This window comes from Dunckerocampus dactyliophorus, chromosome 5 (assembly GCF_027744805.1).
Source record: "Dunckerocampus dactyliophorus isolate RoL2022-P2 chromosome 5, RoL_Ddac_1.1, whole genome shotgun sequence".
NCBI lineage: Eukaryota > Metazoa > Chordata > Actinopteri > Syngnathiformes > Syngnathidae > Dunckerocampus > Dunckerocampus dactyliophorus.
The window spans coordinates 30628878-30641979 of NC_072823.1; the positions used below are offsets into that span (position 1 = coordinate 30628878).

General features: G+C 44.1%; 2 protein-coding genes across 4 annotated transcripts in view; one reads left to right on the forward strand and one right to left on the reverse strand.

Annotated features, from left to right (window-relative positions):
- Nucleotides 1–13102, forward strand: part of prr33 (proline rich 33) — a 36319-nt gene that overhangs the window by 7036 nt on the left and 16181 nt on the right. The gene's annotated exons all lie outside the window — the stretch shown is intronic.
- Nucleotides 1724–12094, reverse strand: LOC129181286 (troponin T, fast skeletal muscle isoforms-like). 3 transcript variants are annotated; one of them, XM_054776289.1, is made up of 14 exons: nt 12038–12094; nt 9964–10105; nt 9870–9883; nt 9279–9359; nt 6564–6581; nt 6174–6192; nt 6043–6088; nt 5848–5964; nt 3656–3733; nt 3473–3586; nt 2382–2494; nt 2210–2300; nt 2089–2129; nt 1724–1890 (listed from the first exon to the last, which is right to left on the reverse strand). In XM_054776289.1, exons 2-14 carry the CDS (start codon nt 9981–9983, stop codon nt 1857–1859), a joined length of 786 nt encoding a protein of 261 aa, XP_054632264.1. In that variant the 5' UTR covers nt 9984–10105; nt 12038–12094; the 3' UTR covers nt 1724–1856. The 3 variants fall into 3 exon arrangements, with proteins under 3 accessions (XP_054632264.1, XP_054632263.1, XP_054632265.1); XM_054776288.1 differs by having other exon boundaries at nt 9964–10004; nt 12038–12087; XM_054776290.1 differs by lacking the exon at nt 6564–6581 and having other exon boundaries at nt 9964–10004; nt 12038–12086.

The window sequence follows — 13102 nt, forward strand, 5'->3', positions numbered from 1 at the left end:
AGGTACAGACGAGTAGGCCATGAAATCACTGCAGTAGGAACACAGACAAACCATTAGCGTTATCATCAATTGGAATAAAGGGACAAAGCATACCGGTACTTTAGCAGCTGTGCTGCTTCTACAGTAGCCAACCAGCTTCCTTGATTTGGCTCGGATGCCAGAGAGCACAGAGTGCTGCTGGTCAAGCGCCTTCTTCACAAGCAGGTTGAGTGTGTGTGCGATGCAAATATGGTGCCCAAGCTTCACCTCTCTCACACAGGCAACCACATTGGGAGCACCATCAGTGACCATACATGTCACCTTGTCAGTGATGCCCCATTCCTCCATCATGGAGGCTTTCACACGAGCAATATTTTCAGCAGCGTGAGACTGGGGGAAGGCCTGCACTCCCATCAGCACTGAACCAAAGTGGTGCTGTCATCCACAAAATGGCATGTTACAGTCAAGTAGGCATCCACACTGATGGATGTCCACATTTCAGATGTAAAGCTAACAGTAGCCACCTTCTCCACTTTAGCCTTAGCCTTCTCCTTTGATGAGTCATACTTGGCCTCCACCATGGCCTTCAGAGCCTAAAGGAAAAATACACTGTGCTGAATTGTGTAACATACAATAAAGTACTCATTGTTTCCATGCATGCAGCCATACATACCTGCCTTGTACATAACTGAACATAACTGGGACCCAATTTGGACATCCAACATCATCCACAATACTGAAGGGCTGTGTATCCTTCACTATCATGGAGACGAGGGCTTCATCCAGCTCTTGTTTTCTGGTGGCTGGCTGAAGCTCCAGTTCCCTCCTTATTCCCATGCAAGGCACGGTGGTGCCTCAGCATGGATGAGGTGGTGTTGTTGTACCCCAAGTCCTTGGAACGCAACAAACACCTCACCTTTGAAAAAATATAAAATAGTTCAAAAATACTGTTCTCCAAAAACAAACCTCATGTGTCAGAAATAAAGTTAGCTTTTAAATTTTGCTTACCTTATTAGGAGTTATCAAATCAAAATGTTCCCACAGGGGAAATCCTCCTCTTCCTCACTGGCTCCATCCTCTTACCTAGTCTCTCCAAGCTATCTCCACACTCTAGTATCCAAACTCTATAAACTCTATCCAAACGCTGAAATAACTCCTCATCAAAAACCCACCCTCTGAACGGAGCCTGAGGGGTTTATATTGATGTCAAACCTCGCGCCAAAATCAGAACCACTGCCAGAAGCAGTCACGTGGTACAGCCAGGCAGCGAGGCTTCAGACGTCATCATTTTCAGGTCCTCCCCTAAATGAAGCGAGCCTCGATACGGGCTTCATGGAAACGCTCCCTCCATTACTCGGCACACGCTTCAAAGCCTCGGCACATCTCGTAACACCACTACAATACAATAGAATAGTGTCTGCAGGTTTTAAAATGTTACTTATACTGTATCAGGCTCACGCCGTGTTCGCGTTCGAGCTAATGTGCTAGGATGTGTTTAGCTTGATTCAAGGCCGAATAAATAAGTTGTGGGTGAATTACCTGCATGAGCAGCGCTCGTTGTCCTTTGGTCAAGCAGCAATGTTACACTTGTGTTTTCAAACGAACAAAAAGTGACTTTTGCTGTTCTTTTCTGCCATGACAGGCCTGACCAAAACTTTATTGACAAAAGAGGAAACATGGCGCCTGGAAGAGTGAAACTTTATTTACAAAAACACTGAGAACCAAACAGCGGAGGGCGAGGAGGTGAAAGGTTATTAGGTTTTATTCCTATTGCACAGCAGCTAAAGACTGATGATGATGCAACCTCAGCATAACGTCATGGCGTCTTCCCAGCTATAACAGCTTAGCCGGTGTGGCGCTTCCTGTGGCCAGAGGCTTTACTTCCTGCGGCGGGCGGCTCCCTTCTTGCTGCTGTGAAACGTCACAAAGACGATGCATGTTAGCATTAGAAATAACAATAATAATAATAATAAACCATAGATTAGCATGTGTGCTAGCATGAAACTAGACTATTAACTGGAGCAAAATATAAAAGTATGCTGAAGGTGTCGTGTCCCCTCCTGACCAGCGGTGGCACTGTAGAGCAGGTGAACGTTTGTGTCAACTTACAACTTGCTGAGCTCCTCCACGCGCTTGCGCAGGGTGGTCACCTGCAGGGGGCGCAAAAAAGACATCGGTTGGGTTGTTGTTGATGATGATGATGACAACGACGGAGGCTGGACCGGCTCACCTCGTACTTCTGCTTCTTCAGTCTCTCCGTGTGGTCGAACTTCTCGGACTCCAGCTGGCACATCCACTCGTACAACTCGTTGATCTTGTCCCTGTAGCGTTTTCATACAGCTCATGCTCTCTAACGACATCCTTCTGTGGACATAGAGCTCGTCTAGACAGGTGGGTCCTACCTGAGCTTGTCCTCGTTGAGATGGTCGATGTTGAGCTGCTTGCGCCTGGCGGCCAAAATCTTCTTCTTCTTCTCTCTCTCCGTCTCCTTCTTGCCTCCTCTCTTCTGGTCAGCCTGCAAGAAAACAGTACGACCACTCAAGTACAGCTCTAGTACTTCAACAGTACTATTACGAAAGTATTGGCGTTAGTAAAGTGTTTCAACACTACTATTTATGTTATGTTATGTTATACATGACAAGTATTGGCATCTTGTAGAACACGAGTGAAGTGAATGTTGGTCAATGTGTTTCCTGAGAGGGCCTTTGGAGCACTTGTGTACTTACAATTGGTACATTTGTGTACTTAGGATTGCTGCAATTGTATACTGTACTTACAATTGGTGTGCACTTACAATTGATGCACTTGCATACTTACAAACTGGTCCGTTCTCACAATTGGTGCACTTGCATACTTGTGATTGGTGAACATGTGTACTTACAATTGGTGCACTTGCGTACTTCGTATTGGTGCACTTGCGTACTCACGATCAGTGCAATTATGTAGTCAAAATTGGTGTGTACTTACAATTGGTGCATTCTCACAATGGGTGCACTTGTGTACTTGCAACTTTGTGTAGTAATCATTTGGTTTGTACTTTTACAATTGGTGCACGAGCATCCTCGCGATTGGTGCATTTGAGTACTTAGAGTTGATGCACTTGCATACTTACAACTGGTGCAATTGTGTACTTAGAATTGGTATGTGCTTAAAAATGATGCACGTAATTACAATTAGTACACTTCTGCACTTACTATTGGTACTTGTGTACTTACAATTGGTACACATTTAGACATTTGAGTGCTTAAGTGTACTGGCGCAGATAAGTGCACTGTCAGTATGTACCATAAACACTCCAAATGCTGCTGGACACTCGGCACCCTCAAGAGGCGCCATCTCGGCTACATAGCGGAAGGAGCTAACTTGAACTAGTGGCGTTCCGTAATGGATATGACAAAAGTATTGGGTCAAAGCGCATCTCGGAGAGGACGTGTGAAGCAAGCGATGTTGGCGTGTGCGTTTCTGAAGACGGCGTCGCCGTGGCAACACGTACTCTCTGCAGGTGGCTGCTGTAGTTGGAGCCCATGTTGGACAGAGCAGACTTCTTCTTGGCTTCCTCCTCAGCCTTCTTCTTAGCGTCAGCCTCCTCCTTGATCCTCCTCTCCTCCTGCAACAACAGCACGATGAGGAACATCTCCACGACGGACGTGCTTCTCCTCAGAGGAGGAATACGCACCTCACGTCTGGCCTGGCGCTCCTTGTCCTTCTCAGCTCGCACCCTCTGCTGCTCCGCCCTCTCGGCACGACGCTTCTCCTGCAGGAAGTCGCGTCAACATGGCCGCCCGCTTACCACCAAGACTTCTGCTCAACAAAGTTCTGTCTAATCGAATCTAATCGAATCTACAATCTACAAAAACAGCACAGCGCTCCTGTCATATACAGGATCTTTGATCAGCATTTTTGCAGTAGGTGCTTGAAAACAGCAGAGCACTCCTGTCATATAGAGGATCTTTGACTCGTGTTTCTGCAACAGATTTTTAAAAAAAGGGAAAAAAAGCGGCGTGCTCCTTGTATATAGAGGATCTTTGACTAGCGGTTTTGCAAGCGATTTTTAACAACAGCAGAGCACTCCTGTCTAAAGAGGATCTTTGATGAGCGTTTTTGCAACAGCGGATAAAAAAAAAAAGCGTAGCGCTCCTGGCATATAGACAATCTTTGACTAGTGTTTTCACACAGCAGATTTAAAAAAAAAAAAAAAAAGCACAGGATCTTTGACTAGTGTTTTTGCAAGCGATTTCTAACAACAGCAGCATGCTTCTGTTATATAGAGGATCTTTGACTTGTATTTGTTGAGTTAAATAGAAATGACACAAGCATGCAAATCCAGTATACAGTATAAAGTATGCAGTATACATTATGCAGTATGCAGTATACAGTATGCAGTATACAGTATAAAGTATACAGTATGCAGTATACATTATGCAGTATGCAGTATACAGTATGCAGTATACAGTCTGCAGTATGCAGTATACAGTATGCAGTATACAGTATGCAGTATACAGTATGCAGTATGCAGTATACAGTATGGAGTATACAGTATGCAGTATACAGTATGCAGTATACAGTATGCAGTATACAGTATGGAGTATACAGTATGCAGTATACAGTATGCAGTATACAGTATGCAGTATACAGTATGCAGTATGCAGTATACAGTATGCAGTATACAGTATGCAGTATACAATATGCAGTATGCAGTATACAGTATGCAGTATACAGTATACAGTATGCAGTATACAATATGCAGTATACAATATGCAGTATACAGTATGGAGTATACAGTATGCAGTATGCAGTATACAGTATGGAGTATACAGTATGCAGTATACAATATGCAGTATGCAGTATACAGTATGCAGTATACAGTATACAGTATGCAGTATACAGTATGCAGTATACAGTATGCAGTATACAGTATGCAGTATACAGTATGGAGTATACAGTATGCAGTATGCAGTATACAGTATGGAGTATACAGTATGCAGTATACAGTATGCAGTATACAGTATGCAGTATGCAGTATACAGTATGCAGTATACAGTATGCAGTATACAATATGCAGTATGCAGTATACAGTATGCAGTATACAGTATACAGTATGCAGTATACAATATGCAGTATGCAGTATACAGTATACAGTATGCAGTATACAGTATGCAGTATGCAGTATACAATATGCAGTATACAGTATACAGTATGCAGTATACAGTATGCAGTATGCAGTATTCAGTCTGCAGTATACAGTATACAGTATGCAGTATACAGTATGGAGTATACAGTATGCAGTATGCAGTATACAGTATACAGTATGGAGTATACAGTATACAGTATGCAGTATACAGTATGCAGTATACAATATGCAGTATGCAGTATACAGTATGCAGTATACAGTATACAATATGCAGTATACAGTATACAGTATGCAGTATACAGTATGCAGTATACAGTATGCAGTATGCAGTATACAGTATACAGTCTGCAGTATACAGTATACAGTATGCAGTATACAGTATGGAGTATACAGTATGCAGTATACAGTATACAGTATGCAGTATACAGTATACAGTATGGAGTATACAGTATGCAGTATACAGTATACAGTATGCAGTATACAGTATACAGTATGGAGTATACAGTATGCAGTATACAGTATACAGTATGCAGTATGCAGTATACAGTATGCAGTATACAGTATACAATATGCAGTATACAGTATACAGTATGCAGTATACAGTATACAATATGCAGTATACAGTATACAGTATGCAGTATGCAGTATACAGTATACAGTATGCAGTATGCAGTATACAGTATACAGTATGCAGTACACATCACATGCTGCCAGCTGAAGGGCGATAGGAGACTCACAATCCTCTCCTTGAGGGCGATAAGCTCCTCCTCCTCCTTCTTCCTGCACTCAAAGTGAGCATCGATCAGCGCCTGCAGCTCAACCAGGTCTTTGTTCTGACGCTTCTTCTGGATGTCCTGCAAGCGGACGCAAGGACAACATTGACGCCCGCCGCCACAGGAAAGGGTGCACGGCGCTTTGCTGGCAGAACTTACGTCAAAGTCCACTTTCTCGCCATCGGGGATCTTTGGAGCGCTGGGCCTGAAACAGAGAAGAACTTGAATGTCCTTAACATCGCGACGACTCGGGCATGCGTGTGTGTCATGTGGCCCAAGGAGGAACTCACTTGAACTTTGGCTTCTCCTCTGCAGGAAATGAAGATGGCGGTGGCGGGGGCAGGGCGACAAGTACAATTAATGGGGTTAGACAGCAAATAAAAAGGGTGTCAGGCATTAAAAAGACGATTAATCACGTTAGAGTTAGATATCAAGGTGAAAGAAAAGTGTTGTACATCAAATGTGTGAAGTCTTCGTGTTGGTTTTTTTGACCCGTCACGGTCACATGATCCTCTGGGAATGGCAGCGTCATGCCATGCAGCAGACGAGCGGACGTGTTAGCATCTCATATTCTTTCACCCTTTTTCTCCATGAGACTCTTTCTAGCTAACACTTTGCTCTGCTCTCCCGAAAACAAGATTTCAGATGTTTGGGTGGAGTTTTTGAAGAAAAGAACGTACCTTCCTCTTCAACGGCCTCTGCATGCAGCAAGCGTCGGAAAACAAAAGCAAAATAGACAACAGAGTGTTAGCCAGCGCTCACTACTTTAGCACAGTGCTAACTAGAGAAAACACCCTCGCTGACTTGTGGTGACTCTCCACGGTCACGTGACACAAGCTGGCTAGCGCTGTTAGCATGACGGATTAGCTTAGCATCGCTACCATCATGGCTGACAACATGATGTGGAGCACAAACAAGCCCACCTGGCTGTGGCACGTTAGCTTATTTAGCTTAGCTGCTAAAATGCAAAACAACTTTGTCGTGTTTGGATTGTCTTACATTGGACGCTAAAGAGCAGCGAGATAATTCCTAGGAGAGAGACAGCACATCTTCAATCTGATGCACTGTCGTCATCAGATTACAACACCAACAAATACAAACATGGACGCTAAATCACACTACGTGAGGACTTTCTGCCGCTCTGCATACATTCATATGTTCATACGTTCATACGTTAACATTATTGTGCTGCGTCTCAATTGGGGCACTTGCGTACTTTCAAGTGCTGCTTTTGTGTACTTGCACTCAGTGCACTTGTGTACTTATGATTAGTGAGTTCTTACAATTGCGCTTGCATACTTACACTTAGTAGTTGCATACAGTCAAAGCTGTTTTAGCGCCCACCTTTATAGAACGGCCACCTGCCTATAGCAGCCACTGAAAAATCCCCCGCAGCAATTGTACATGTTATAGACCCTGTGTATAGCAGTCACCTGTCCAACACGGCCAGCGGCCACCCATTTTGTATCCCTTGGTCAATATCTGACCGCATATAGCGGCCAAATTACCAACTCAAGCAGAAGCTTCATGCACGAAAAAGTTTAGTTTTTCAATCAATGAAGCCGTCGTGTGTAGACTTTAATTACTGAGTCCTAGCTCAGTCACAATCATTCACAAGATCCACACAAACTGTCAGTTGTTCCACATAAAAAAAGCCGTCTTCTTTGGAGCTTGTTGCAGACAGTGACACCGTTTATTTCCTGGTGTGAGACAATGTGCACTGGTCAATACTGTAATGCCGCTTGTTGTGGGGAAGGAGAGACTCACGTCGCCGATGCACTTTAATTGCTTTATAACGGCGGTTTATTAACCTAGCAGTTCTTTACAACTTTTATCTGCAGTCCTACTGGTCAACATGTAACAGTATAATTATATGTATCTGCAAACACAACAAGCTTCTAATCACAGACATGTTAATATTCAAAATTCAAAATGGCCGCCAACCTGTCTATAATGGCCACCTGCCTACAGCAGCCACTTTTGCCATTTCCCTTTAGTGGGCGCTATAGACAGGTTTGACTGTATTTACAAGTTGTGCACTTGCGTACTTACAATTGGTGTGTACTTACATTATGGGCACTTGTATTCATACAATGGGCGCACTTGCGTACTTACAAATGGTACATTTGAGTACTTACAACTGCCACACTTACGTACTTACAAATGGTGCACTTGCGTACTTGCAGTTGGTGCATTTGCGTACTCACAACTGGCGCACTTACGTACTTACAAATGGTGCACTTGCGTACTTGCAGTTGGTGCATTTGCATACTTACAACTGGTGCACTTACGTACTTACAATTAGTGTGTACTTACATTATGTGCACTTGCGTTCTTACAACTGGCGCACTTGCATACTTACACTTGGTACTTGCGTACTTACAATTGGTGCATTTGCGTATTTACAACTGGCACACTTACATACTTACAAATAGTGCACATGCATACAGTACTTACAAATGGTGCATTTGCATACTTACAAATGGCGCACTTACGTACTTACAAATGGTGCACTTGCATACTTACAACTGGTACTTGTGTACTTAAAATTGGTGCCTACTTACAATACTGTATGTGCACATGTGTACTCACACTTGGTGCATTTGTGCACTTACTATAGGTGCAGTTGCATACTTACAATTGCAACACTTGCGTACTTTGTGCACATGCAATCGGTGCGTTTGTGCACTTACATTGGTACACTTGTGTACTTGCAAATGGTACTTGCGTAGAGTTAGACTTGGTGCACCTTATGTTCTTATAATTGCTGCACTTGCGTCCTCACAGTTAGTGCACTTGCATACTTAGTTTGAGTGCATTAGTCTGTTGACACTGATATGAGCACTAAAATGCAGTACACTGTCACTATGTACCAGAAAGACATTTAGCAGCCGCCATCTTGGCTACGTAGCAGAAGGAGCTACCGTGAAATAACGGTGCAGCGTAGAGGTGTACAACGACGTAAGTTCGACGTGTTTTGTTAAAAACATGAAAATAAAAAGAAGGAATAGCAGATTCTTTTTATTCTTATTGATTGTGAAATGGAAAACCGGGGAAAGAAAAGCTATCAAACGTTGTCAATGGTGCTCCGTGGAGTGGTTGCAATTCACCATCAAAAAGGAGAGAAAATTCCATTTGAGACGCAGCAAATGATGTTTGGCTTTTAAGCGCAGCTTATTTAGTTTAGCATATTTAGACAGCACATAGTTGATTGATGAAAGGTGATTGGTTTTATGCATGATATTGATGACAGATGTCCAGAGGTGAAAGGAAGGTAAATTGGGATTAGCTTTAGCATCAGCAGAGAGTGATGGATTGGCTGACTGGAGCGCACCTGTTGGTGTGGGAAAGGATGATAGAATACCCCCGCCCCCTCCCCCGTCCATGCCACATACCTTCAGGCTCAGGCTCTGCTTCTGCTTCTACCTCAGGGGCCACCTCTACCTCCTCTACTAGCTCCTCTTCCTCTTCTTCTACTACACGTCATGCAGCGAGGGAGGGAATGGGGGAGGGTCAGGTGGGGGCATGGCGTTAATGGAGAGAGGGGACAGAGTTTAGGAGGAGTTTAGCAGAGACACTTTGGAGGGCGGGGCAGGCCGTTATGGTGGGTGACGGATGGAAGATGGCGTGTGGCTGAGTGCGTTAGTGTCACATGCCAGCACATCAACGTTAGTGTGAAGGTTCTTACCATCGTACTCTTCACGGGATGTCCGAGAAAGAAAAGGAGCAGAAGAACATGAACATAAGATCCCGTGTGTACCCGCCCCCTCACAGTACAACACGCGGGTACGCCGGGATCCATGCGGGCGGTCATGCCGAGCCGTGCCACGCGCCGCCAACGGGCCGCCAACGGGCGGCCATGCTAGGAAGCGCCGTCATGTGGCGCTCTGCTTAAGCCACAGGTGCACGTGAGAAGGCTCTGGAATGGACGACTACTACGGAGGCTGATGGTGATGATGGCGTGTGATGAAGCACGGCGTACTTACCCTCCACCTGATCGCTGCGGACACAAAGAGACAAAAAGGTCAAGAGGCGGCACGTGAAGGCGGGACGTAAAGGTGAGCCTGAAGGCGTTCTTACACGTCCTCGGTGTCAGACATGTTGAAAGTGGACTTCGCAACCTGGAAGGCACACAAGACCACAGGGTTTATTTCAAGCCGGGCCACTCCCCTTCCCGCCACAGACAGGTCCCGGGTCGGATGGCACCTTCCAGAAGATTCCACTTTGCAAAAAATGGCAAGAGTTTAAATTTAGCTGCAACGCGAGACGGCGTCGTGAAAAACCTGCCGTAGGTCAACGTCAGCGACGCGGCTGAAAGGTCAACATTGGCCAACTCTACACACGCCTTCCGCAACCTTCTGCCACCGCCCAAACGATCGTATTGATTTCCAATAAACAATCCTCCAATTAGACAGAAATAAAGTCAAATAATGAATGAAGGATAGCTCGTATTACTCCTGTAGCACACACCTGCACTCGCCATCATGCTAGCAATTGTTTCTTAAATGTTGTCAAAATGTACCAGCTTTCTCGAGATCAATAACAATAGAAAAGAGTGATGTATTTACAATATTAGATGTATTGAGATCACTTGTTTTTGTGTGGTGGATTCATTGCTAAATATTTTACAAATGAATACATTTACATTTAATCATATTAAAGGGCAACTGCAATAATGTAATATAATGTAATACTGTTTTACTTACATTACATTGTTTGATTTATTATTATTTGACCTTGTTGTATTATTATTTTCTAATTTTATAATCCTGTCTTTTGAATTATTATATTGCATTATAATGCAATATAAGTTAAAATAATGTAACGTAATATAGTACCAGGTCAAATAATGTAATATATAATGCAAAACAATGTAATACTATGCAATACAAGGTCAAATAATGTAATATAATGTTAAAAAATGTACGAAGCTGACGAAGCTCTTCGGATGAGGATCGAAACGTCCGACACCTTCTTCACAGCAGTACAGATGACGTCTCAAGAAGCCTTTCCCTCGAAGGTAAAATAATGTAATATAATGTTAAAAAAATGTATATAATGCAATTTAATGTAAAATAATATAATGTAGAATAATGTAATACTATGCAATACAAGGTCAAATAATGTAATATTTTGTTAAAAAATGTGTATATGCAATATAATGTAATGTAAGATAATATAATGTAATATTATGCAATATAAGATAAAACAATGTAATATAATAATGTAAAATAATATAATATAATGCAACATAAGGTAAAATAATGTCATCTCATGTCAAATAAACTCAGACTATAAAATAACACAGCATAGTGTAAAGCCATTGATTAACACGCCTGGCAAGTTCATTCCATGGGAGATAGCACGATTAGTGACAGCATCGTCATTTCCAAGTCATGATGACATCATTCCGTCAAGTGGCGCCTGCAAGAGACTTTGGCGACAGAGGCAAGGAAAAATGGAATAATAAAGTTCTAATGACGTGGTGGGTAGTGTAGTGTGAGTGATTAACAACCCGGCAACAGTTGATCCAATCAGATGCGAGATGACTGCCACATTAGCATTATTATCGCGCCACGCGGCCGGTGTCTATTTCCGAGCCACAGCTGCTCGCCTCCCTGATCCAGTTTCGCCGTACGGCGTTCCTTGGCCACGATTCCGCGCTGCGTTTCCTTATGTGGCCGCCCGGACGCTCGCGCACGCGCTCGCCCGCAAATCATCTTCCGCTGACTCGGCCATTTCAAAGGGCAGAGGTCAGCTGGACCGCATTCCAAAGCAGAATTTGTTGATCCGGTCTGAGCCGGAGCTGTTCCCACGCGTCTGCAGAATGCCGACGCTAAAGTGTTGATCCGGAAGCTATGTGGCGGCGTGCCACGCCCATTCACAGCTTCACAAATAGACGGCTATGAACTGGACCGGACCTGCTGCTGTTGTGACGATGCGACGTGCCCCGTTAGAATAATCTGCTGTTGCTCCAACACAAACAACAACATCAACAAGGACCAGAACCTCCCAGCAGAACATCCAAACAGACTGGACTGACACCACTTCTGTGGATAATCCTCTCTGGGACTCATTTTTGCTAGACTTGAGTGTCACTAGAACCAGAACCAAAACCCACTAGGATCCCTCCACCCAGCCTACCCGTCCTTACCTGAGAAAAGCTGAAAGAAGCGAGCTCCCCGCTGGCACAGACTGGCTGTCAGGTTCTGCAAACTTACCGGGCTGATTATGTCCTTCTGTTATACTGACACTCGATCCGCTCGGCCTCCTCATTGGTCGAGGAGTCAGGCCGGGTGGGGTTGGCGTCTTCGGACCCCCCTCCCTCCCTCCTGGACCGCCACTCAATAAGGAGATGCAAGTGTCGGGCGCTGAGGCAAGGAGGGGGTCGGGGGGAGGCTCAAGTTTGGACAAGGCCCAGCCGAGACGGGCCGGGTTGCTATTCTTGGTCGGCCACATTAGGCAAGCACATTTCGTGCAGGAGAAGAAGAACCATCGGGAGGTCCAACAGCTGCCCACTTCCTGCTTCTGTGTCCTCAACACACGCAAAAGTACACCCATCAATACATGTACTACTGCATGATATACTGCATACGTGACTACAGTACCAGTCAAAAGTTTGGAGACATATTCTCATTCGGTCATATGAGAAAGACTCTCAAAACTTTTGACCTGTGTTGTAATCATAAATTTGGAGACACTGTCACATGCAATTGAATGAGAATCTGTCTCCAAACTTCTGAGTGGTTTTGTAGTCAGTAGTTTGGAGACACTTTTCCATGCAATTGAATGAAGAAATGTCTCCAAACCTTTGACTGGAACTGCTGTCAGAGGTTTGGAGACACTTTCCAATACAATGTCATGAAAAAAATGTCTCCAAACTTGATATATACAACATACTGTAATACTGAAATATGCAGTTCTCGTATTGATTGAATGAAAGAGCTCACATGTTCCACTAGGAGGCGCTGCAGTAACATGGAAGGAACTGTCCTGTGGTTCAGCCTTCTGGGTCAGTGTCTCACACCACCAAAATAGACCCCAGGACCACCTGTGGACTTTGACATGAAGTAACCCAAAACAAAGAAATGATCCTGATCTATTCTTGATGATTCTACAACGCCATGGAACCCTCCAACAGACCAACGCATAGCATGGCACGCTTTGGTGACAGAGGCAAGGAAAAACTAGAGCGAGCAGAGGGGCAGAGAAGCAAAAT

Bases quoted from the DNA above. Each gene is read 5' to 3' on its own strand.
- LOC129181286 (XM_054776289.1), bottom strand. From the start codon at position 9,983: ATGTCTGACACCGAGGACGT. The intron at 5,965-6,042 runs GTAAGTTCTGCC...GTCCGCTTGCAG, and splicing joins GCGAGAAAGTGGACTTTGAC to GACATCCAGAAGAAGCGTCA. The intron at 2,495-3,472 runs GTACGTGTTGCC...GTTTTCTTGCAG, and splicing joins ACAGCAGCCACCTGCAGAGA to GCTGACCAGAAGAGAGGAGG.